General features: G+C 42.3%; 1 protein-coding gene across 2 annotated transcripts in view; it reads left to right on the top strand.

The window, feature by feature from the left end:
- Nucleotides 1-27,200, top strand: part of LOC134338184 (serine incorporator 1-like) — a 66,126-nt gene that overhangs the window by 32,298 nt on the left and 6,628 nt on the right. For both annotated transcript variants that reach the window (XM_063033817.1, XM_063033818.1), the window contains exons 4-7: nt 4,993-5,072; nt 8,130-8,267; nt 8,865-9,034; nt 22,638-22,728. In XM_063033817.1, coding sequence (XP_062889887.1) covers nt 4,993-5,072; nt 8,130-8,267; nt 8,865-9,034; nt 22,638-22,728 — 479 coding nt within the window. The remainder of the gene's footprint in view (nt 1-4,992; nt 5,073-8,129; nt 8,268-8,864; nt 9,035-22,637; nt 22,729-27,200) is intronic.

Here is a 27,200-nt window from a genome sequence, read left to right as displayed (position 1 = left end):
GTTTTTAGATGTCATGCTGAATCTTCGCAAACTCCTAGGAAGTAGAGCCACTGCTGTGCTTTCTTTGTAATTGCACTTGTGTGCTGCACCCAGGGCAGGTCCTCTGAAATGAGAACGCTGAGGAATTTAATGTTGTTGACCCTCTCCACCTCTAATCCTCTGATGTAGTCTAGTACATGGACCTCTGGTTTCCTCCTCCTGAAGTCAGTAACCAGTTCTTTGGCCTTGCTGACATGAGTAAGGGGTTGTTTTAGCACTACTCAGCCAGATTTTTAATCTTCTTCCTATGTGCTTATTTATCACCACCGTTGATTTGGCTTAATACAGTGCTGTTGTCAGCAAACTTGAATATGACATTGGAGCTGTGCTTAGCCACACAGTCATAAATGTAAAGTGAATAGAGCAGGTGTTTAGACAAATCTGAATAAAACTTGGGAGACCAGCTTCTTATAGTTACCACAGTTTATTGCGCACCCTCCTGCAGGAGTTTGAGACCCAGTTGTCAGAGGGAAGGCACGTAAGTACTGCCACCATCCGACAAGTGGGCCCACTCTCTTCAGTTACAGACGTATATTTATACATAGTAAGCCCCATACATTACTGTTGCAAGATGTTATCTGAACTAGTACGCCACCAAGTCTGTTGGTGCGAAACTTAGTTACAGATAAGAGAGTCTGCTAGATCAAGGCTCAATTACAGATGGATGTGCTGTCCAGTCCTTATCAGTTATTCCCTTTGCTAGGCCCTGACTTAATTACAGATGGATGTTCCTTCCTGTCCTTATCAGTGAGTCCTTCTCCTACTCAAACGAGGGTATAATGTACAATGTTATCAAACTCTCAATGTCTCTCTGCAAGCTAAGGAGAACTGGTAATGAGCCTGTCTTAGCTGGCTCCTGAAGGCAGAGTTCACTTCAGTTCAAAAATTCCTATTCAGTCCCAATTATTGTTTTAGCCAGAGGTTACATAGATTCAAAATGATTTTGTTATATCCCTAATTCCTCACAGGGGCTGAGCACCAGCTTTGTGGTGCACCTGTGCTGATGGAGGTTGTGGAGGAGATGTTGTTGCCAATCCAAAATGACTGGGGTCTGCGAGTAAGGAAATTGAGGATCCAATTGCACAAAGAGGTATTGAAGCCAAGGTCTTGAAGCTTATTGGTTAGTTTTGATGGGGTGATGGTATTAAAATCCAAGCTGTAGTCATTAAAGAGCATCCTGATGTATGCATCTTTTGCTGCCCAGATGTTTCAGGATTGAGTGAAGATAGTGTATGTTGTGGACCTGTTGCTCTGGTAGGCAAATTGGAGGGAATACAAGTCGCACCTCAGGCAGGAGTTGAAATGTTTCATCACCAGCCTCTCAAAACACTTCATCACTGTGGATGTAAGTACTACTGGATGATAGTTACTGAGGCAGGTTTCTGCGTTCTCCTGAAGCATTGGTATAATTGAAGCCTTTTTGAAGCAGGTTAGTACCTCAGACTGCAGAAGCAAGAGGTTAAAGATCTCTGAACACTCCAGCCAGTTGATCAGAATAGGTCTTTAGTACCCTGTCAGAACCAGATGCTTTTCGTGGGTTCACCTTTCTGAAGGCTGCTTGCACATCGGCCTCAAAGACTGAAATCACAAGATCATCGGGCACTGTGGGTGTTTGTGATGGTTCCACCATGTTTTAATGGTCCAAGTGAGCATGGAGGGCATTCTGCTCATCCGGAAGCAAAGCCCTGTTGTTGCCTATGTTTCTTGATTTCACTTTATAACAGGTGACAGCATTCAAGCCCTGCCACAACAGTCAAGCGTCACTGGTTGATTCAAGTTTAGTCCAGAATTGCGAATTCGTCCATGAGATGGCTTTCCAGAGATTGTACCTGGACCTCTTGTGACTTCAAGTCAAATCAAGTCACTTTTTATTGCCATTTCGACCATAACTGCTGGTACAGTACACAGTAAAAACGAGACAACGTTTTTCAGGACCATGGTGCTACATGAAACAATACAAAAACTGCACTGAACTACGTAAAACAACACAAAAACTACACTAGACTACAGACCTTTCTTGGTCATCAGATTTAAGTGCCTCTGATCTAGCCCTCGGTAGATTGCGGTTCTCACGGTTCATCCAGGGCTTTTGGTTAGGGATCAAAGATGCAAGTTAGATAGGTAATTTCACACTTCAGTGTGTCCAAATTTGTTTTCCAGCCAATAACATTGTCTGTGCTGTAACTTAGGCAACATGGTAGCCAATTCTCAACATCCTCAAATTGTGGTATGAGATAAGCAAAGTAATTTGATTTAGAATTTGTTTGAGAGAAATATTGCTTGAGACAAAGAACATAGCTGCTGTAATGAAGCTGTGGATCTAATAAACCATGAAGCATAGTCCTCCTGAATATGCTCTATCTATATGGGCATCTGATTATATCAACCTATGGAAATAACCCGACAGAACTAAGTCTGCTATACAAAAGGATAATATTGCACTTGCAGAATGCTTGAATTAAAGATCAAAGTGCTGAATTACTCAAAGGTGACAGCATAAGTAAAGTCCTAAACAGTTATTACACCTACAGAACAAGCCCTTTGCCCAAGGACATTCACACCAATCTTCAAGTACCCATTTACACGAATTATGTACTATCTCTGTGTTGTTCTTCCCAGAGTACAACGTTCACCCACAGCCAAGGAGAAATTTTGTCATTAATCCACTAACCTGTATGTTTTTGGGATGTGGGAAGATCTTGGAGGAAACCCACGGAGTCACAAGGAGAACATGCAAACTCCTCAAAGGAATTTGGGATTGAACCTGAGTTGCTGGATCTGTAAGGCAGCGACTCAACTAGCTCTACCACTCTACATGAAAAGTTTAGAGATGAATATCTTTTCATTAAAAAACAGGAAAGGTCTGCTTTTACGTTGTGCTATTTTTTTCTAGAATGATGATTGAAAACTTTTGGATTTTGTGGCTTTTTTCCATCTCTCTATTCCTTATCTCTTGGGATATTTTTAGGGTATAGTATCATTTGTCTCTGAAATCTGAGTTTAATAAGGAAAAATGGAAATTGATTGATAGACATGTTTTACATGGACCTCGGTAAGGCTTTTCACAAGGTCCTGCATGGTAAAGTGTTCCAGAAATTCTAAATAGATGGATAAGGCACAAGGGATCTAAGGCATTTTGGCAAACTATATTCAAAATTGGCTAGGTGATAAGGAGGCAAATTATAGTGGCGATGGATATTTCTCTGACTGGTAATCTATATCAAGTGATGTACCACGGGAGTTGGCACTGGGGCTTTTGTTGTTTGTAATGATGACCTAGATACAAATGTAGTGGGTATGAGTAATAATTTGGTTGACAACACAAAAAGTGGTGGAGTCTTTGATAAAAATGCAATTGTTTTAAAATACAGTGAGTCATGGGTTATAGAAACATAGAAAACCTATAGCACAATGCAGGTCCTTCAGCCCACAAAGCTGTGCCGAACATATCCCTACCTTAGAACTACCTAGGTTTTACTTATAGCCCTCTATTTTTCTAAGCTCCATGTAGCTGTCCAGGAGTCTATTAAAAGACCCTATCGTTTCTGTCTCCACCACTGCCACCGGCAGCCCATTCCACACACTCACCACTCTCTGCGTAAAAAAACTTATCCCTGACATCTCCTCTGTACCAAAATTGAGCACAGTACTCCAAGTCGAGTCTGACCAGCGTCCTATATAGCTGCAACATTACCTCTCGGCTCCTAAACTCAATCCCATGATTGATGAAGGCCAATGCACTGTATGCCTTCTTAACCACAGAGTCAACCTGTGTCGCAGCTTTGAGTGTCCTGTGGACTCGGACCCCAAGATCCCTCTGATCCTCCACACTGCCAAAAGTCTTACCATTAATAGTATATCCGCCATCATATTTGACCTACCAAAATGAACCACCTCACACTTATCTGGGTTGAACTCCATCTGCCACTTCTCAGCCCAGTTTTGCATCCTATCAATGTCCCGTTGTAACCTCTGACAGCCCTCCACACTATCCACAACACCCCCAACCTTTGTGTCATCAGCAAATTTACTAACCCATCCCTCCACTTCCTCATCCAGGTAATTTATAAAAATCATAAAGAGTAGGGGTCCCAGAACAGATCCCCGAGGCACACTACTGGTCACTGGCCTCCATGCAGAATATGACCTGTCTACAACCACTCTTTGCCTTCTGTGGACAAGCCAGTTCTGGATCCACAAAGCAATGTCCCCTTGGATCCCATGCCTCCTTACTTTCTCAATAAGCCTTGCATGGGGTACCTTATCATATGCCTTGCTAAAATCCTTATACACTACATCTGTGGCTCTACCTTCATCAATGTGTTTAGTCACATCCTCAAAAAATTCAATCAGGCTCGTAAGGCATGACCTGCCCTTGACAAAGCCATGCTGACTATTCCTAATCATATTATGCCTCTCCAAATGTTCATAAATCCTGCCACTCAGGATCTTCTCCATCAACTTACCAACCACTCAAGTAAGACTCACTGGCCCATAAATGGTATTTGTACAAGTACATAGGAGTAAAGAGATGTGGGCAAATGGAATTAATATAGACAGACATCATGGTTGGTGTAGTTAAGATGGGCCTAGAGGGCTAGTTTCAGTGCCGTACATTTTTATAGAAAAGTTTTTTTCCAGAGAGTAGTGCATCTCTGGAATTCTCTACCCTAGAATGTGGTGGTAGCCAAAGATATATTTAAGGTGGCAATAGATGATCCTTAATTCCTCAAGTTTTCCAATATTGTGAAGCTGGCACGGAAGAGGAGATAAGGCCAGCATAGATGGACTATGATCATACTGAGTGACGGAGCAAGCTTGAGGGACAGATGGACTCTTCCTGTTCCATTGTTGTTATGTGTACTCTTGCTATTTTAAATAAGCTTTATTATCCTCTTGGTGGTAATGAGCATATTTCATTTGTGAGCATAATGCCTCTAATGGCTCTTTTAGGTTCTGGTGCTTCAAATTCCTGGCCTTGGTGGGAATTACTGTTGGTGCTTTCTTCATTCCTGAGGGGACATTTACAACAGGTATTGTAAAAAATCATCTTTATGCAAAGAAATTCATATGAAAGTTCTTTGTAATGCATTAATATATGATATGGCTATATTAAAATTAGTAAAAAGCAAGCAATCATCATTTGTTCTCTTCATGAGGTTCGGTCCATAAGTATGTCGACCAGCAATCAGTGGATCAGATATTTAATTTCTTCAGGTTTGTGAAAATAAGATGATGGCCAGAATGTCTGTTTATGTTTTCACCCCTAATGGAAGTGTTGGGTGAAATACGTTTAAAACTATAACCCTAATAGCCTATTTTTTTTCTCTCCCTCTGCAATCTATGGTGGAACAGGCTCGAACAACTGAATGATTAGTAAGTTTGCGGATGACATGAAAGTTGGTGGTGTTATGGATAGCAAGGAAGATTGTTTAAGCTACAACAAGACATAGATGGGATAGATAGTTGGGTGGAACATTGGCAGATATGATTTAATCTTAACAAATGAGAGGTGATGCACTTTTGGGAAATCAAATAGGGTTATGTCACACATATCTATATGGTAGGGGACCAAGGATAATTGATGAACAGAGGGACCTTGAGGTTCAAGTCTGTTGTTCCTTGAAAGTGGCAGCACAGGTTGATAGAGAACTAAAGAAAGGATATTGCATGCTTGCTTTCAAGGGTTGGCACATAGAATTTTAAGTTGGGATGTCATGTTGTATTTGTACTAAACCTTAGGCCACACTTGGAATATTGTGTGCAATTCTGGTCTTGGTACCATAGGAAGAGTATAATTGTACTGGAGCAAGTGCAGAGGAGATTCACTCAGGATATCTCCAGAATTGAAGGATGTTAGTCATAGGGAAAGATTACGTAAATTGGACATATTTTCCAAGCCCAAAAAAAAGGGAATGATTTCATAAATGTATATAAAATTGTAGGAGGTTTAGACAGGGTAGATAGAATCTTATCCCTTTGTAAGAAAATCAAAAGCAAGAGGGCATAAATTTAAAGTGAGAGAAATAAGGTTTAAAGGAGATTACAAGGGAAAGGTCTTTATTTCACAATCAGAATCAGGTTTATTATCACCAGCATGTGGTGTGAAATTTGTTAACTTAGCTGCAGCAGTTCAATGCAATACATAATCTAGCAGAGAGAAAAAAATAATTAATAAAATAGAACATAATAATAAATAAACAAGTAAATCTATTACGTATATTGAATAGATTTAAAAAAGTACAAATACAGAAATACTGTATATTTAAAAAAAAAAGTGAGGTAGTGTCCAAAGCGTCAATGTCCATTTAGAAATCAGATGGCAGCGGAGAAGAAGCTGTTCCTGAATTATACAAAGAATGGCTGATTACTGCCAGAGTGGGCAGTGGAATTGGACACAATCGTTATGTTTATGAGACATACAGAGAGGCACTTGAGTAGGTGAGGAATAGAAGGATATGGCCCTAAGAGTTTTTCGAGGAAGTTACCAGGAAAGTGGATAAAGGCAAGGCAGTAGATGTTGTCCTCTTGGACTTTAGTCAGGCATTTGACAAGGTCCTATATGGGAAGCTGATCAAGAAGGTTCAGTTGCTCAAGGTTCAGGATGAGATAGTAAATTGGTGAGACATTAGCTTTGTGGGAGAAGCCAGAGAGAGGTAGCAGAGGTTTGCCTCTATGACTGGAGGTCTGTGACTAGTGGTGTGTACAGAGATCAGTGCTGGATTCTTTGTTGTTTGCATCTATATCAATAAACTGGATGATAATGTGTTTAACTGGCAGATGACACTAAGATTGGGGGTGTAGTGGACAGTGAGGAAGGCTATCGTGGCTTGCAGAGGGATCTGCATCAGCTGGAAAAAAATGGGCTGAAAAATGGCAGATGGAATTTAATGCAGACAAGTATGAGATTTTGCACTTGGGTAAGCCCAACCAGGGTAGGTTTTGCAGTGAATGGTAGGGCACTGAGGAGTGTGAAAGAACAAAGGCATCTGGGAATACAGATCCATAATTAGATGAAAGTGGCGTCACAGGTAGATAGGGTTGTAAAGAAAGCTTTTGGCACATTAGCCTTCATAAATCAATGTACTGAGTACAGAAGATGGGATGGTATGTTGAAGTTGTGTAAGACGTTGGTGAGACCTAATTTGGAGTATTGTGTGTAGTTTCGGTCACCGACCTACAGAAAAGATGTAAACAAGTTTAAAACAGTGCAGAGAAAATTTACAAGGATATTGCTGGATCTGGGGGGGCTTGAAATATAAAGGAAGATTGAATATGTTAGGATTGTACTCTTTAGAAAGTAGAAGATTGAGAGGAAGTTTGATGGAGGTATACAAAATTATGTGGGGTATAGTTAGGGTTAATGCAAGCAAGCTTTTTCCACTAAGTTTGGGTGGGACTACAACCAGAGGTCATGGGTTAAGGGTGAAAGGTGAGAAGTTTAAGGGGAACATGAGGGGAAGTTTCTTCACTCAGAGGTGTGTGAGAGTGTGGAATGAGTTGCCAGCACAAGTGGTGCACGTGAGCTCAATTTGAACATTTAAGAGAAGTTTGGTAGGGCTATGGTCCTGGTGCAGGTCGATGGGTCCTAGGCAGTTTAAATGGTTTTGGCTTGGACTAGATGGGCCAGAGGGTCTGTTTCTGTGCTGTGCTTCTCTATGATTCCAAATGGGATTAGTGTAGATGAGTGTAAAAGTCAGTATTGACATGGTGGGTTGAAGGATCTTTTCTGTGCTGTACACCTCCATGATAATCCTATTACTATCCTCCGCTCCTTTCTAAATCCATGGGCACTCAGTTTTCAAAATCAATTACCAAATCAGGAACAGGAATATGAAATGATTTTTTTTTAAAGATCCTGAATGCAACTTCACAGATCAGCTAACTCGGTGCAGGCTGAGAAACATCCAGAGGTGACTATCAATGTTGCCTTAGGAACTCCAGCTCAAGATTTTTCCTTGAGGTTTACTCCCGAAGCCTTCCCCATCGTAACTATATATTTTTGTGAAGCGCTGCATATTCTTTTTAGTCATTGGTGAGACAATATTGTCTTTCTTCACCAGCTATTTCTTTATTTTTGTTTTCTTCAGTATGGTTCTACTTTGGTGTGGTTGGAGCTTTCTGCTTTATTCTCATCCAACTGATTCTTCTTATCGATTTTGCTCACTCCTGGAGTCAGTCGTGGGTTCAGAACATGGAAGATGGCAACAACAGATGCTGGTTTGCTGGTATGTTAAAATAAATAATTAATTTTATTCCCCTCTTGTTTTCTTTATCTCTGTGTATGAAGGTAGAGCAGCATTTAATAAGAGGTTAGCCATTTGAACACAAATATAATTTCTGTTATTTTTGTTTTAATCCTCAGTGTACTAAAGCCAAATGCCTGCAAAAAAAGGAGCTGAAGTTTAGCTCATTGTATTGGTAATTTATAATGTGGACCCAGTTAGACGTGACTGTGAATACATACGTCAGGCTTATCCTTGTTGGGCATTGAGTACAAGAGGTGGCACATCATGCTACAGGTGTACAAATTGTTGGTGAGACTGCACTTTGAATATTGTGTGCATCTCTGATTGTCATACTATGGAGAAGAAGTGTTTGAGCCATAGAGCATGCAGAAACCATCTACACTGATGTTACTGGGACTGGATGGTTTGAGAGTTAGGAGAGACCAGGTCAGTTAGCTCCATTCAGGTTAGTGGTGAGGTATGACTGGTAGGGAGAGAGTTCACTTCCAGATCATTTACATTTTCTGTTAATTAGGTTACAAATACTTTTGAAATTACTACGTTCATTTATACATCTTCTCTGCTCTTCTGTTGCAGCTTTATTTATATGTACGGCCTTCAACTATCTTGTCTCACTGGCTGCAGTGGTGGTTTTCTATGTTTTTTACACTAAGCCTGATGACTGTGCAATAAATAAAGCCTTCATAAGTCTGAATCTCATCTTCTGCGTCATTGTCTCTGTTGTGTCCATCTTACCAAAGGTTCAGGTAAGAAAACAAAACATGGATTTGTAGTCATTGTGTGGATTACTTGTACAAATAATTCACCATCTGTTTCATGACAACTTTTCTTAAACTTCCTTCTCTGAAAGGTCTTGGGATGTTTTGCCAAATTAAAGTCACCATGTCGGTGTAAGCATGATGGTGTATTATATCAAAACATAAAGAGCTGTTCAGGCTTATTTTGTAGGTTCAATAGAATCAATTGCATGTCTTCCATCAGGTTTAAGTTCAATTTTTTTAAAGTTGGTTGAGGTTAGTCAGCATAGTCTATATAGTCTTTGCGTCCTTTAAATGCTTCAAGTGATTTCTACATTCTGGGGTTACTTAAAGAGAGATTTTACTCCTGAATGCCGCTCAACATTTTTGTCCATCTTTAAAATCTTTAGTTTGTTTGGTTACCTGCAGTTAATAGTTATAATCTTGTGCCATATACTGTATCCTGTCACTGGTCTTGAAGTGAGTAGTGAATTTAATTCTGAAGAGCAAAGCTTGTCTCTGTTCACCTCTGAACACGTGTATCCTTTGTCCTGAAATGTGCTATCCCTCCACCAAGCAATTTTCACACATTATAAAGTTTTATTTTTCTTAACCAAGAGTTAGTAGTTGCCAGTGGAAACAACTCCCTGAGCATGTGATTCACTACAGATTGAGGTTTATCATAAGGAAAATAAGCTATCACATTCAAAATGAAAATCATAAGCTGAAAGAAAAACTAGGATAAACAAGAGATTCTGCAGATGCTGGAAATTCAGAGGAACACACACAAAATGTTAGGATCTCAGCAGATCAAGCAACATCAACAGATGGGAATAAGCAGGTTGATGTTTCAGGCCGAAGCCCTTCATCATCATGTCCTGCTTGAAGCATCTTGGTCCAAAATTTTTACTGTTTACTCCCGTCTATAGATGCCTAACCTGCTGAGTTCCTCCAGTATTTAGCGCAAGGAAGGATTTGGATTATAGTTTCAAGTGCAATCAGTCCAACCCTCTTAATTCAATGGAGTGTCAATCTGAAGTATGAAAAATTAAATTTGTATGGCACTATCGATAAGCTTGCAGATTCTTAGCACACTTTGTAGCCAATTGAGTACTAACAATATTTTTTATTTATTTGAGGTACAGCATGAAATAGGCCCTTCTGGCCCATCGAGCTGTGGCACCCAGCAACCCCTGATTTAACGCTAGCCGAATCACAGGACAATTTACAATGACCAGTTAACCTATTATCCTGTACGTCTTTGGACTGTGGGAAGAAATCGGAGCACCCAGAGAAAATCCATGCATTCCACAGGGAGAATATGGAGACTCTCTACAGATGACATTGGAATTAAACTCCAAACTCTGATCCCCCAAGCTGTAATAGCATCATGCTTACAGTGGCACCTAATTGTTCTATTTTGTAATATGGGGTATTTCACACTTTCTGCTCCAACATGCTTCATAGGAGCACCGTGAATAAGTGTTCTTCCACCAGCATTTGAGTGCTAAGAAGCTCAAATACTCACTGCTGTTCAAGTGCTGGCAGCAGTGTCATTCAGCTGATGACTGAATATTCAGAATTTCTTCTAAATTTCTCAGCCAACCTTGGCAAGTGGCTGTGAGCTTTTAATGAAAAATGTGGTAACCCTGGGAAATATCCATTATAAAATCGTGGGAAACTAAAATCTATTCCAGGTTAAACTGGTAACTCCAAACTGCACTATTGGCTACATTTAAGGATACATTTTGTTAGTCCTGACGAAGGGTCTCGGCCTGTAACGTCGACTGCACCTCTTCCTACAGATGCTGCCTGGCCTGCTGCGTTCACCAGCAACTTTGATGTGTGTTGCTTGAATTTCCAGCATCTGCAGAATTCCTGTTTGCATTTTGTAATTCTCTGGGTCAGTGATAGGTCTATCTGTACTGTACTGACAAATGTTCATAGGCTTTTTTGTTTGCTTGATAAAAAGCTAATCTCATAAACAGTGAACCTTTTAATTGAAGCATGGAACTATAACAACTAATTAGTTTTTTTTAAGTTGATGCTGGGAGTGATAATGTACTTAAAAGAGTCTATTGTGCCATCGTGATTGCTTCAGGTCTTTGGTGGAGCCGTTCAATTAATCCTATTCTCTGAATTTCCTCCACCTATTTCTTTTCAGTTCCCTTTCGATAGTTACTGTTGAAACTGCTTTCACCACATGTTCATCTGTTATGTTCCCATTGACAGAGGATGCATCAGATTAGAGAAGTAAAGATAGGACTTAAAGGCTGTTGTGGGACAAAATGTGTTCCAATTCGTAGGGCACTGGCACCAGTAATAAGGGAGGAACAAGCTGTGTGGAGACAATTGTTCTGACAAAGAGCTTAAATAGGATTATAGACAGCTTGAAACAAGTTAGTGGGGGAGAGGATTCTAGTGACAGGAGGTTTAATAAATCAAAAGTGAGGTGCACAGGATATTAAATTGGGAATGAGAATTAAAGTATGACAGGAAGAGACCGAAAATATTAGTAACCTGGTTGTAGGGTGTCCAGAACTGTGAACTCAGTATTCTTAGTTATTCCATTTTGTAAAAGAGTAGGCAAAAAGGAAAAGGAGGGAGAATAACATTGTTAGAGCATTGCTAATCAAGGAAGGCATCAGTATGCGGGTAAATAATGATAGAGAGCAGTGGAACATGTTTGTGTGGAAATTAAAATGGACAAGTTGAAATTTATTAAGTTGGAAATGACAGATAAGTTAATCTAATACTTTGTATCAGCCTTCATGCTGGAGAACACTGTAAATATCCCATGGATAATTGCCTTGTTTCAAGTAACATGGGGTAATTTGTAACAATTCAGAATTATGAGGATATTGGAAAAAGTAATGTTTCTAAAAGTCTTCAGGGCTTGATGGCCTGCAGAGAAGTGTTGCTGGCAAGATATTGGACTTTTAGGTTCAAGGAAGAAATAACTAATCATTTAGACAAACTTAGTGCAGTCAAATTAAATCAATGTAATTTTATGAAAGGAAAATCAGATTTGTCAGATTTAGTAGAGCCCTGTTTGGATAATACAAGTAGAGCAAATAGATGAGAAACTGTAGATGCTAAATGCCTTTTAGAAATCAAAATATACTCTCAGGTACCACATAAATGGCTATTGGAGAAGATAAGAGTTCATTGTATTGGGGAGATTGTTAACATGAACTAAAACCTGCTTATCACATGGAAAACAGAGTCAGAATAAGGTGGCCTTTTTCTCCTTTTTTCAAAGAAATTTCTCTGCATCTCTGTTTTGAAAGGGTGCCCCTCTATCCTGAGGCTGTGCCCTCTTGTCCTGGACTCTCCCACAATGAGAAACATCCTTTTCACATCTACTCAACATTCAAAAGGTTTCAATGAGATCCCCCCCACCCCATCCTTCCAAATTCCAGTGAGTACAGACTCAGAGCCATCAAACGTTCCTCGTATGATAACCCTTTCATTCCTGAAATCATCCTTGTGAACTTCCTCTGGACCCTCTCCAATGCCAGCACATCCTTTCTAAGATGAGGAGCCCAAAACTGTTCACAATACTCAGATGAGGCCTCTCCAGTGCCTTATAAAACCTCAGCATCACATTGTATTCTAGACCTCTTGAAATGAATGCTAACATGGCATTTGCCTTCCTCACCACCGACTCAACCTGCAAATTAACCTTCAGGATGATCTGCACGAGGACTCCCAAGTCCCTCTACATCTCAGATTCCTGGATTTTCTCCCTGTTTAGAAAATAGTCTGCTCTTTCATTTCTACTACCAAAGTGCATAACCATGCATTTTCTAACATTGTATTTCATTTGCCACTTTCTTCCCAATTTTCCTAATCTGTCCAAATCCGTTTGCATCTTACCAGTTTCCTCAACACTACCTGCACCTCAACCAATCGTCGTATCATCTGCAAACTTGGCAATAAAGCCATCTATTCCATCATCTAAATCATTGATATACAGCATAAATAGAAGTGGTCCCAACACCAACCCCTGTGGAACACCACTAGTCACTGATAGCCAACCAAAACAGGATACTTTTATTCCCACTTGCTGCCTCTTACCAATCAACCAATACTCTAACCATGGTAGTAATTTTCTTGTAATACCATGGGCTCTTAACTTAGTAAGCAGCCTCATGTGTGGCACTTTGTCAAAGGCCTTCTGAAAGTCAAAATATACAACATCCACTGCATCCCCTTTATCTATCCTACTTGTAATATCCTCAAAGAATTCCAACAGGTTCATCAGGCAGGATTTTCCCTTAAGGGAACTATGCTGGCTTTGTGCTATCTTGTCCTGTGTCAGCAAGTACTCCATCACCTCATCCTTAACAATTGACGGCAACATCTTCCCAACCACTGAGGTCAGGCTAACTGGACTATAATTTCCTTTCTGCTGCCTTCCTCCTTTCTTAAAGAGTAGAGTAGCATTTGCAATTTTCCAGTTAGAGATACAAGCAGTTTTTCAATGTCATGAAAACAGGTGGAAAGGTATTCTGCATTGATTATATTTATGCAAACAACATTCTGGCCTTTATTGCAAGTGGTAGGAGTTAAGAAATAAAGGTGGGCTTTAACTTGGACAAGTGTAAAGTGTGGCAATTTGGTAAATTAAATCAAGGTAGGTCTTGCACAGCAGGTGGGCTGATTCTGGAGAGTTCTGTACAACAGAGAGATTTAGGACTATAGTAACCTGGGTCACACAGACATTGTGGTAAAGGAAGTGTTTGGCATACTTACCTTGATTGGTTAGGGTATTTGAGTATGAGAGTTGGAATATCATATTTCAACTTCACCAAATGTCGGTGAGACCACACTTGGAGCATCATGTGTAGTTATGGCTGCTGAGCTATAGGACAGATACCATTAAGCTGGAAAGGGTGCAGAAAAGATTTGCAAGGATGTTACCAGAACAAGGAGGGCTTGAATAATAAGAAGAGACTGGATAGCTAGGTGTTTTTTCCCTCGCAGATACTGTAGAAGGCTGAACAGTGACCTTATGGAGGTGTTATAAAATCGTACAGTCATTGAGTATTTTAATAAAAGTATAGCACAGAAACAGGCCCCTCAGCCCATCTAGTCCATGATGAACCATTTAAACTGTCTACTCCCATCGACCTGCACTGGGGCCATAGCCGTCCATACCTATCATCCATGTACCAATCCAAACCTCTTAAACATTGAAATCAAGTTTGCATGCACCACTTGCGCTGGCAACTTGTTCCACACTCTAACAATCCTTGGTGTGAAGAACTTGCCCCTCATGTTCCCCTTAAACTTTTCACCTTTTACCCTTAACCCATGACCTCTAGTTGTCATCCCATCTAATCTCTTTGGAAAAAGCCTGCTTGCATATACCTTATCAATACCTCTCATAATTTTCTATACCTCTATCAAATCTCCTCTCAGTCTTCTATGTTACAAGGAATAAAATCCTATTCAATCTTTCCATATACAGTTGTAAGAAAAAGTTTGTGAACCCTTTGCGGTTACCTGATTTTCTGGATTACTTACTCATAAAATGTGGCCTGATCTGTCAGGCAAGATTTGCCTTTACAGAAACAATGCGGACTTTGACTTATTTTGTAATTAGTCTCCAAGTACCTCAAAACCTCATCCGTAATAATAGACTCCAGGACTCTCCCAACCACTGAGGTTAGGCTAACTGTCCCATAATTTCCTTCCTTTTGCCTTCCTCCCTTCTTAAAGAGTGGATTGATATTTGCAATCTTCCAGTCCTCCAGGGCCAAGCCAGAATCAAATGAAAGATCATGATCAATGTATCTGTTATCTCTTCAGCAACCTCTTTCAGGACTCTGGGATGTAATCCATCTGGCCCAGGTGACTTATCCACCTTTGACTTTGCCTGGCACTTTTTTCCTTTAAAATAGCAATGGCACTCAGTCCTTCTCCCTGACACTCATGAACCTCTGGCACATTGCTCGTGTCTTCCACAGTGAAGACAGATGCAAATTACCCATTAAGTTTTACCTGCCATTTCTTTGTCCCCCATTACTGCCTCACCAGCATCATTTTCAAGTGGTCCAATATCAACTCTCAACCTCCCTGTTACTCTTTATATAACTGAAAAAACTTTTGGTATCCTGCTTTATGTTATTGGCTAGTCTGCCCTCATATTTCATCTTTTCCCTCCTTATAGCTTTTTTACTTGCCTTTTATTGGATTTTAAAAGCTTCCCAATTATTCAACTTCCCACTCGCTTTTGCTACCTATATGGTCCTTTCCTTGGCTTTTATGCGGTCCTGAACTTCCTTTGTCAGCCACTGTTGCTTACCACTGCCATTTGAGAACCATCTCTGTGGGACGTATCTGTCCTGCGCCTTGTGAACGTATCTCAGAATCTTCATGTGCTGCCGTCACCCCTGTCCAGTATTCTCCTCCAATCCACCTAGGCAAGCTCCTCTCTCATACCTCTGTAATTCCCTTTATTCCATTGCAATACTGATGCATGTGAGTTATGTTTTTCCCTCTCAAACTGCAGTATGAATTCTATCATAGTATGACCACTGCTTCCTAAGGGTTCTTTTACGTTAAGCTTCATAATAAAATCTGGGTTATTACACAACACCCAATCTGAGATAGCCTTTCAAAGGTTTCAAATGTACATTTAATGTCAGAGAAATGTATACAACATACACCCTGAAATTCTTATTCTTCGCAAACATCCATGAAGACAGAAGTGTTCCAAAGAATGAATGACAGTTAAATGTTAGAACCCCAAAGTTCCCCCCCATTACCCCCATCCATGCATATGCAGCAGCAAAGCAATGATGACCCCCCCCACACCAGCAAAGAAGCATCATTGCCCTCCACCGAGCACTCAACTGTGCAGCAGAGCATCAAAAAAAGACACAAACTTGCAGTACCCCAAAGACTACTTGTTCACCCAGTATTCAACATACCACAGGCTCTATCTCTCCCTAAAAAGGGAAAAAGAGGTGTCCCTGTTTCATAGCGAGAGGGGAGACGTAACGAACAACTCGCTAATTTACGATGTTAAAAGTCCGTTACGTTGTTTTTCCGAGCTCTGTGCCCAAAGGACACAGAACTGTTTTCGACCTTCCATCTCCCAGGACACACCAGTTTCCTGTGCTGGCACTGACCTCGAGTCCGCCCACCTCCAGAGCCACGAAATCCCAGCACCCTGAAGGTGCCCTAGTCTTCTAGGTTATGTCGTTGGCATATCAAAAGGACCAAATTCAGCATGTAACTCCAGGTCAGGGTCTTCAAAAGAACCCTGAAAGGGAAAAATAGAGATATTAAAGATAGAAATAGAGCTGTTTCTGAGGATACAAGCAAAGGAGTCGCTGTTGGGCGCAATGGTTCTCCTAAGTTCCTCCCTAAGTATGCTCAAGCACAAGCTGATCTAAAAAGTCATCTTGTAGGCATTCAACAAACTCCCTCACTTGCGATCCTACAACAACCTGATTTTCCCAATCCCCTTGCATATTGAAGTCACCCATTACAATTGTGTCACTACCCCTTTTACATGCCTTTTCCAGCTCCCATTGCAATCTCAACCCCACATCTTGGCTACTATTTGGAGGCCCATATATGATTCCCATCATAAGACCATAAGATATAAGAGCAGAAGTCAACCGTTCGGCCCGAGTCTGCTCCGCCATTCAATCAAGGGCTGATCCAATTCTTCCAGTCATCCCCACTCCCCTTCCTTCACCCCATACCCTTTCATGCCCTGGCTAATCAAGAACCTATCTATCTCTGCCTTAAATGCATCCAAACTTGGCCTCCACAGCCACTCGTGGCAGCAAATTCCACAGACTTACCACCCTCTAACTAGAGTAATTTCTCTGCATCTCTGTTCTAAATTTATGTCCTTCAATCCTGAAGTCATGCCCTCTTGTCGTAGACTCCCCTACTATCGGAAATAACTTTGCTATATCTAATCTGTTCAGGCCTTTTAACATTCGGAATGTTTCTGTGAGATTCACCCCCCCCCCCGCCCCAATTCTCCTGAACGCCAGGGAACACAGCCCAAGAACTGCCACGCCAGGGAACACAGCCCAAGAACTGCCAGACGTTCCTCATATGGAAACAACAGGAATTCTGCAGATGCTGGAAATTTAAGCAACACATCAAAGTTGCTGGTGAACGCAGCAGGCCACGCAGCATCTCTAGGAAGAGGTACAGTTGATGTTTCAGGCCGAGACCCTTCGTCAGGACTAACTGAAGGAAGAGTTAGTAAGAGATTTGAGAGGAGCAGGGGGAGATACAAAATGATAGGAGAAGACAGGAGGGGGAGGGATGGAGCCAGGAGCTGGACAGGTGATTGGCAAAGGGGATACGAGAGGATCATGGGACTTCCCGTTTCTACCTCCTACCCAAGATCCACAAACCTACCTGTCCTGGCAGACCTATTGTCTCAGCTTGCTCCTGCCCCACCGAACTCGTTTCTGCATACCTCGACACGGTTTTATCCCCCCTCCCCGGTTCAATCCCTTCTTACCTATGTTCGTGACACTTCTCACGCTCTTAAACTTTTCGATGATTTTAAGTTCCCTGGCCCCCACTGCTTTATTTTCACCATGAATGTCCAGCCCCTATATACTTCCATCCCCCATTAGGAAGGTCTCAAAGCTCTCCGCTTCTTTTTGGATTCCAGACCTAAACAGTTCCCCTCTACCACCACTCTGCTCCGTCTAGCGGAATTAGTCCTTACTCTTAATAATTTCTCCTTTGGCTCCTCCCACTTCCTCCAAACTAAAGGTGTAGCTATGGGTACCCGTATGGGTCCTAGCTATGCCTGCCTTTTTGTTGGGTTTGTGGAACAATCTATGTTCCGTGCCTATTCTGGTATCTGTCCCCCACTTTTCCTTCGCTACATCGACGACTGCATTGGTGCAGCTTCCTGCACGAATGCTGAGCTTGTTGACTTTCTTAACTTTGCCTCCAACTTTCACCCTGCCCTCAAGTTTACCTGGTCCATTTCCGACTCCTCCCTCCCCTTTCTAGTTCTTTCTGTCTCTATCTCTGGAGACAGCTTATCCACTGATGTCTACTATAAGCCTACTGACTCTCACAGCTATCTGGACTATTCCTCTTCTCACCGTGTCTCTTGCAAAAATGCCATCCCCTTCTCACAATTCCTCCGTCTCCGCCGCATCTGCTCTCAGGATGAGGCTTTTCATTCCAAGACGAGGGAGATGTCCTCCTTTTTTAAAGAAAGGGGCTTCCCTTCCTCCACCATCAACTCTGCTCTCAAACGCATCTCCCCCATTTCATGCACATCTGCTCTCACTCCATCCTCCCGCCACCCCACTAGGAATAGGGTTCCCCTGGTCCTCACCTACCACCCCACCAGCCTCCGGGTCCAACATATTATTCTCCGTAACTTCCGCCACCTCCAACGGGATCCCACCACTAAGCACATCTTTCCCTCCCCCCCCGCCCCCCGCTTTCCGCAGGGATCGCTCCTTACGCGACTCCCTTGTCCATTCGTTTCCCCCCCCATCTCTCCCCACGGATCTCCCTCCTGGTACTTATCCTTGTAAGCGGAACAAGTACTACACATGCCCTTACATTTCCTCCCTTACCACCATTCAGGGCCCCAGACAGTCCTTCCAGGTGAGACGACACTTCACCTGTGAGTCGGCTGGGGTGATATACTGCATCCGGTGCTCCCAGTGTGGCCTTCTATATATTGGCGAGACCCAATGCAGACTGGGAGATTGTTTTGCTGAACACCTACGCTCTGTCCGCCAGAGAAAGCAGGTTCTCCCAGTGGCCACACATTTTAATTCCACATCCCATTCCCATTCTGACATGTCTATCCACAGCCTCCTCTGCTGTAGAGATGAAGCCACACTCAGGTTGGAGAAACAACACCTTATAGATAGATAGATAGATATACTTTATTAATCCCGAGGGAAATTTCGTTTCGTTACAGCTGCACCAACCAAGAATAGAGCATAAATATAGCGATACAAAAACCACCAACAATCAAACAACAAAATGCAAACTATGCCAGATAGAAAATAAGTCCAGGACCAGTCTATTGGCTCAGGGTGTCTGACCCTCCACGGGAGGAGCTGCACGTTCAATGGCCACAGGCAGAAATGACCTCCCGTGCCGTCAAGTGTTGTATCATGGTGGAATGTGGCCGAAGTCCAACAGTAAAAAGTTCAATATCCAGTCTGCAAACACTTTCCTCAATCATAATATACCCCGGATTGCACCATCCGTTGTTAGCCAGAACAGTAAGCACCCAACTCCTTCACGCTTACCGCTCTCAGTGCACTTCTGGTCGGTTGGAACGGTATTACCCACCGAACTCCTCATCTTCAAAAGTCTCTGTTGTCTCGACCCAGTCCTCTTTCCTCGGCTTTGTGATCCTCCTCTGTGTGTTTTCCTCCGGATTTCAGCGGGCGTGTCCACCGCTCTGTTCGCTAAGCTGGCCGGTCTTTGCTGATCCGTGAAATACACAATGCGACCTTGCTTCAGTCCCGCGTGTCAGGATGTAACCATTTCCAGTGCTAAAGAAAACCCAAATAAAACTCTCTCTACCAGCATGTTAGAGAGGGTGCAGCTTGAAGTGTTACCGTGAGAAAAAAATTCAAAAAATAATATAAATTAAAAAGTAAGAAGAAGAAAGTAAGAATAGATTGGAACGGCTGTACCAGGCTGCATGCACGACCGGCGCAAGTGCACTCCGTCTGGGTAGACTCCAACCTGATGGCATGAACATTGACTTCTCTAACTTCCGCTAATGCCCCACCTCCCCCTCGTATCCCATCCGTTATTTATTTACATACACACATTCTTTCTCTCTCTCCTTTTTCTCCCTCTGTCCCTCTGACTATACCTCTTGCCCATCCTCTGGGCTTCCCCCCCCTTTTCCTTCTCCCTGGGCCTCCTGTCCCATGATCCTCTCGTATCCCTTTTGCCAATCACCTGTCCAGCTCTTGGCTCCATCCCTCACCCTCCTGTCTTCTCCTATCATTTTGGATCTCCCCCTCCCCCTCCCACTTTCAAATCTCTTACTAGATCTTCCTTCAGTTAGTCCTGACGAAGGGTCTCGGCCTGAAACGTCGACTGTACCTCTTCCTAGAGATGCTGCCTGGCCTGCTGCGTTCACCAGCAATTTTGATGTGTGTTCCTCATATGGTAATTCTTTCATTCCTGGAATCATTCTCGTGGTAACCCTTTCATTCCTGAGATCATTTTCGTAATGGTTTTTTTACCCTTGCAATCTCTTAACACCATCCACAAAGATTCAACACCCCATGTCACCTCTTTCATTGCCACTCCACTGCCTATGCCTTCTTGCCTGTCCTTTCAACAGAAAATGTATCCTTTGATGTTAAGCTCACAACTATGGCCTTCTTACAGCCATGACTCAGTAATGCCCACAACGTCATACTGACCAATCTCTAATTATGCCATGAGTTTGTCCACCTTATTCCAAATGCTATGTGCCTTGAAATACAACACCTTCAGTCCTGCATTCTTCACCCTTTTGAATTTTGCCTGTGTGATACAATTTAACTCTTTGTTCTGTCTACATTTATACCTAATCATTGGCTTGTCCTTCCTTTCATCAATGTTACTCTCATCATCTGCTTGTTAACCCGCTGGCTCATCCTCAGCTCTATCATACTCATTCCCATCCCCCTGCCATATTAGTTTAAATCTCTCCCAAAAGCTCTGGTAAACTTGCCCGCAATATTGGTTCTCCTCGGATTCAAGCGCAACCCGTCCCTTTGTACAAGTCATACCTGCCCCAGAAGAGGTTCCTATTATCCAGAAATCTGAATCCCTGCCCTCTGCTCCAATTCTTCAGCCATGCATTTATCTGCCACCTCATTCTATTCCTATCCTCACCCACTTATCTGTCTTCTGTAGCTTTTCCTATGATACTTGTTACATTAAAATATACTCAGCGTAGGATATTAGTTGCACAATGCTCAACCTTTTGATTCCTGACTTTCTCTGAGATCTTAATATCTGTGTCCACAACCTCTCTACTATCTGTTCTGACATTCTGGTTCCCACCCCCCTGCAACTCTCATTTAAAACACCGTGCAGCACTAGCAAGCCCTCCCGCTGGGGTATTAGACCCTTCCAGTTCAGGTGAGAACTGTCTTCTGTACAGGTCCCACCTTGCCTGGAAGAGAGCCCAATGATCCAAAAATCTTATGCCTTCCCTCATACACCAACACTTTAGCCACATGTTAAACTATAATATCCTTATTCTGGCCTCACAAGCACATGGCATGGATAGTAACCCTGAGATCATAACTCTGGAGGTCCTGCCCTTTAAATTAACATCTAACTCCTTGAACTCACTTTTCAGAACATCATGAAAGTCATAGGGTGATTGGTCAGTTTTTCTCTCATGGGAGGAAGTCTAAAACTAAAGGACAAAGATTCCAAGTACAAAGTAAACTTATTATCAAGTGCATATATGTCACATATATAACTGAGAGCTTCATTTTCTTGAGGGCATACTCAATAAATCCAGACTGTAGTTATAACCATAATAGAATCAATGAAAGACTGCACCAATCTGGTTATCCAACCAATGTGCAGAGAACAGCAAACTGTGCAAATACAAAAAGAAATAATAATAAAAGGCATCCGTTAGTCTTGCGAGACCATGGATCTGTGCCTGGAAAGTCTTCACTCTCCAGGGCGCAGGCCTGGGCAAGGTTGTATGGAAGACCAGCAGTTGCCCATGCTGCAGGTCTCCCCTCTCCATGACACCAATGTTGTCCAAGGGAAGGACATTAGGACCCATACAGCTTGGCACCAGTGTCGTCGCAGAGCAATGTGTGATTAAGTGCCTTGCTTAAGGACACAACGCGTTGCCTGAGCTGGTGCTCGAACTCACAACCTTCAGGTCGCTAGTCCAATGCCCTAACCACTTGGCCATGTGCCCACATAAAAAGAAATAATAATAGAAAATAAATAAGCAATAAATATTGAGAACATGAGATGAAGAGTCCTTGAAAGTGAGTCCATAGGTTTTCTGAACATTTCAATAACGGAGAAGTGAATCTGAGTGATTCAAGAGCCTTTGGTTCAAGAGTCTGATGGTTGAGAGGTAATAACTGTTCCTGAACCTGGTGGTCTGAGTCCTGAGGCTCCTGTACCACTTTCCTGATGGCGGTAGTGAGAAGAGAGCTTGACCTGGGTGGTGGGGGTCCCTAGTGATGGATGCTGCTTTCTATTATAACGCTTTGTGTAGATATGCTCAATGGTGAGGATGGATTGACCCATGATGGACTGGGCCATATCCACTACTTTTTTTTTAAAGATTTTCCACTCAAGAGCATTGGTACTTCCGTACTAGGCTGTGAGGCAGCCAGTCAATATACTCTTCACCACACATCTATAGGAGTTTGTCAAAGTTTTAGATGTCATGCTGGATCTTCACAAACTCCTAAAGAAGTAGAATTTTCTATTCTATACCTTTTCAGAGTATTTAATACCATGTTCTTTACCCAAAGTATTGCTTGATATTAGTATAGAATCGGTATGAAATTAGATATCTGCACTATTTACAGAACACTGTTTACCAGTGCATTGTTTTGTTCTTGTTGTATTGCTGCAGGAAGCTCAACCTCATTCAGGTTTGCTCCAAGCTTCTGTCATTACTCTTTATACCATGTATGTGACCTGGTCAGCCATGACCAATGAACCAGGTAAGTTTGGCTTCTGTCATTACTCTTTACATCATGTATGTATAACACCTGGGTGCCAGGGTCTGCTCAGATCAGGTCCTCAGCATTCTTAAGTAGGAGGGTGAGCTGGCAGAGGTAGTGGTCCATATAGGTACCAATGACATGGGTAGGAAGAAGGGCGAGGTTCTGCAAAGTAAGTTTAGGGAGTTAGTTGCTAAGTTAAATTTCAATGAGTACAGACCCAGAGTCATCAAATGTTCCTTGTATGATAACCCTTTCATTCCTGGAATCATCTTTGTGAACCTCCTCTAGACCCTCTCCAATGTCAGCACATCTTTTCTAAGATGAGGGGCCCAAAACTGTTCACGATACTCAAGGTGAAGCATCACCACGTATTGACTAGGACTCCCATACGGTAAAGGGACTAGATGGGATAGAGTTTGTCAAATGAGTTCAGGAAAATTTCCTTAATCAGTACATAAAACTCTCAACTAGAGAGAATGCGATAATAGATCTCTGATTAGGAGGCGGGGCAGGTAACCAATGTTTGTGTAGGGGAACACTTTGCATCTAATGATCATGATGTCATTAGTTTCAAGATAATTGTGGAAAAGGACAGGTCTGGTCCTTGGGTTGAGATTCTAAATTGGAGAAAGACTAATTTTGATGATATCAGAAAGGATGTAACAAGTGCGAATTGGGACAGGCTGTTTTTTGTTCTTAGTAAGTGGGAGGCTTTCAAAAGTGCAATTTTGAGAGTATAAAGCCTATATGTGCCTATCAGAACAAAAGGCAAGATATCATCATCATCACCATCATTAATGATCACTCGTAGTCATGTATGATTCTTCTGGTGGTTGATCTGGTCACTTGTGGATCACGGATCAGCCTCTTCAGTCATCTCAGGACCCACAAGTCCTATTGCAGTGTTGTCATTGAAGTTGTGGTGGATGTAGTTGGTTGCGCCTTTCCCAGTCTCTCCTTACGTTGAAGCCACTTGGTCACAGCAGCATAGTGGAGGTATTCTTCAAATTGTGTAGTCCCCTAGCAGATAGTCCTTCTCCAGCTTTTCCTATCCGATTCTAATTTCTCCCATCCATTCAGGTTAATGTGGCACTTCCTCAGGTGGAACTTTGATATTGTCCTTGAACTGCTTTTTCTGCCCTCCAGGAGTGTACTTTGCATCCTTGAGTTGTCGAACAGGAGTTGTTTAGGGAGGCAGGTGTCAGGCATATGGATGATGTGGCCAACCCATTGCATTTGATGTTGAGTCACGATTGTGGCTATGGAGTTAATGTTAGCTTCCTCCAGGATTCTGGAGTTAGTACACCTGTTCTTTCAGCTAACTCTCAGAATCTTTCAGAGGCATCTTTGATGGTAAGTTTCTAGGGATTTTATGTGCCTGCAGTATGTTGTCCATGACTCTGCTCCATACAGGAATGAGGGGTGGACTATAGCTTTACAGACCAGAAGCTTAGTGTTGGTCTTGCTATCTAGATCTTCAAAAACCCTCTTTCTAAGCCTGGCAAAAGCTCCACTCGCACAACCTAATCTGTGATTTATTTCAAGTTCAATGTTGGCTCTTGAAGAAAGAAGGCTACCAAGATATTGGAAATGATCTGTGTTCTCCAGAGGGATGTTGTCAACTTTAATGGTTGGAGGTTTAGGAGCTTGATCTGGATGTTTTAAATCAAGTCCCAGGAGCTTGTATGCTCTGGAAAAAGCATCCGTTATGCACTGTAGACCCTCTTCAGAGTGGGCTACAGTGGCATTGTCGTCCGTGTATTGGAGCTCCATGATGGAAGTAGATGACACCTTGCTCTTTTCCTTGAACTTGTTCATGTTAAGGAGCCCCCCATCTGTCCTATAGAGAATCTGGGCTTCTTGTGGGAGGTCTTGTTTTGTGAAGTGAAGAATGGTTGCAATGAAAATGGCAAACAGAGTTGGGGCAATGATGCACCCCTGTTTGACCCTGGTCTCAACCTTGAAAGGTGCTGTTTCAGAGCCGCTGCTGCTGATAACTGTTGCACTCATATCATTGTATAAGAACTGCAGGATCTTGAGATATTTCTGTGGTCGCCCAATTTTAGACATTACCTGTCAAGGGGCAGGACGATTTCCAGAGTCAAGTGCTTTTGTAAAGTCTATGAAGGCCATATAAAGTGCTTTCTCCTGCAATTAATGTGCTGTAAAAATCATCTCTGACTGGATAGAAACCACACTGAGACGCAGGCAGGAGACCTTCTGCCAGAGGTGAAAGCTGGTCACATAAAATTTGGATGAGTATCTTTCCTGTTGAGGAGAGGAGGGAGATCCCCCTATAATTACTGCAGTCAGTTTTGTCACCCATTTTAAAGAGTATGACAATCAGGATGTCCCTGAGTTCAGCTGGAATTTTCTCCTTGTCGCAGATCTTGACAAGTAGGTCATGGATATGATTTAAAAGTTCTTTACCACTTTCCTTGAGGATTTCTGCTGGAATTCCATCAGGCCCTGTGGCCTTGTTGTTCCTAAACTTCTTGCAAGCTGTCTGCACCTCCTTAATACTAGGAAGCTTACTCATGTCATCCTTCATGGGTCGTTGTGGGAACTGGTTGATGACTTGAATATCAACAGTGATGTTACAATTAAGTAGCTCCTGAAATGATAATGACAATGAAATAGAAGAGCTAATCAACAACAAAAGGAAAGCTTTCTGTGCCTGGCAGAAGGACATCAACTGCAAGGCAAAAAGAAAAGCCCACTCCAAAGCTAATGCCGTAGTCCAGCATAGAGTAAGGGAAATAGAGAATTAGTGCTGGACTGAGAGGACCCTAGAAATACAGCAGCTTGCTGACTCTGGTGAGTATCAGGGGTTTCTTTATTGCCATTAAGGCAGTGTATGGTCCAAACCATCGTGGCCTAAACCTTCTTCAATCTAAAGATGGAGAAGGCAAGATAACAGGTTTAGGGACCCTTGGTTTTCGAGCGACATTGAGACCCTGATTAAGGAAAAGAGGTGCATAGCAGGTATAGGCATGAATATAAGAAATTCCAAGGAGCATTTAAGAAAGAAAACAGGAGGACTGAATGAAAGCGTGAGATTGTTTTAGCAGACAAAGTAAAGGACAATTTATATATATGCTAAGAGCAAAATGATTACAAGGGGGAAAATTTGTACTTTGGAAGATCAGAATGGTAATCCATGTGTGGAGTCAAAAGAAATGGGGGAGATCTTAAATGGACTTTTGCACCTGTATTTGCTCAGGAGACAGACACTGAGTCTATAGAAGTGAGGCAAAGCAACAGCGAGATCATGAACCCTGTACAGATTACAGAGATGGAGGTGTTTGCTGTCTTGAGGCAAATCAGGGTGGACAACTCCCCAGGGTTTGAAAAGGTGTTCCATTGGACCCTGTGGGAGACAAGTGCAGAAATTGCAAGAGCCCTAGCTGAGATATTTAAATCATACTTAGCAACAGGTAAGGTACTGGAGGATTGGAGGATATAGCTAATATTTGCTGTTTAAGAAAGGCTCTGAGGATGTCCAAGAAATTATAGGCCGGTAAGCCTGACATCAGTAGTGGGAAAGTTATTGGAAGGTTTTCTAAGGGACCAGATATATAAGTATTTTGACAGACTGGGAATAGGGATAGTCAGCATGGCTTTATGCATGGTAGTTCATGTCTAAACAATATTATAAAGTTTTTTGAAGATGTTACCAAAAATGCTGATGAAGGGAAGGCAGTGGTTGTTGTCCGGCAGGTACTTGACAATATCCCACATGGAAGGTCGGTCAAGAAGCTTCAGTTGCTTGGCATTCAATGAGGTAGTAAATTGGATTAGAAATTGAGATGGTCCTGAACCTGGAGGACCAGTGGACCACTCTTAGTCTGGCCTGTACCCTTTGATCTATTTGGCATGGATGACCCTATCAAGAGCCAAAGCATAAAGCCCTGACTCCAGCCATAATAGCTTTCTGGACCCAACGACAAGGGAGTAATATGGTTAACTAGATCAGCAAGTTAGTGGATGACACTAGGATTAGAGGTGTAGTAGACAGCAAGGAAGACTATGAAAGCTTGGGGGATCTGGAGCTGGATAAAAGGGCTGAACAAATGGCAGATAGAATTTAATGTGGACAAGCGTGGGGTGTAGCATTCTGGGAGAACCAACCAAAGTAGGTCTTACACATTAGGGTTAGGGTTGGGGCCTATCTTTACACTACTCCTTAGTGGTAGGGCACTGAGGAGTGCAGTAGAACAAAGGAATCTGGGAATACAGGTGCATGATTCACTGAAAGTGGTGTCAGAGGTAGATAGGGTTGTAATGAAAGCTTTGGGCACATTGGCCTTCATAGTTCAAATATTGAATACAGAATTGGAATGTTATGCTGAAGTTGTACAAGGTGTTAGTGAGGCCTAATTTGGAGTATGGTGTGCAGCTTTAGTCACCTACCTGCAGGAATGATGTAAGTAAGGTTGAAAGAGTTCAGAGAAAATTTACAAGGACGT

The sequence above is a fragment of the Mobula hypostoma genome, chromosome 26 (genome assembly GCF_963921235.1).
Source record: "Mobula hypostoma chromosome 26, sMobHyp1.1, whole genome shotgun sequence".
NCBI classification, from domain to species: domain Eukaryota; kingdom Metazoa; phylum Chordata; class Chondrichthyes; order Myliobatiformes; family Myliobatidae; genus Mobula; species Mobula hypostoma.
The sequence above is the reverse complement of the archived record's forward strand: the minus strand, read 5'-3'. Positions and strand labels throughout refer to the sequence as shown.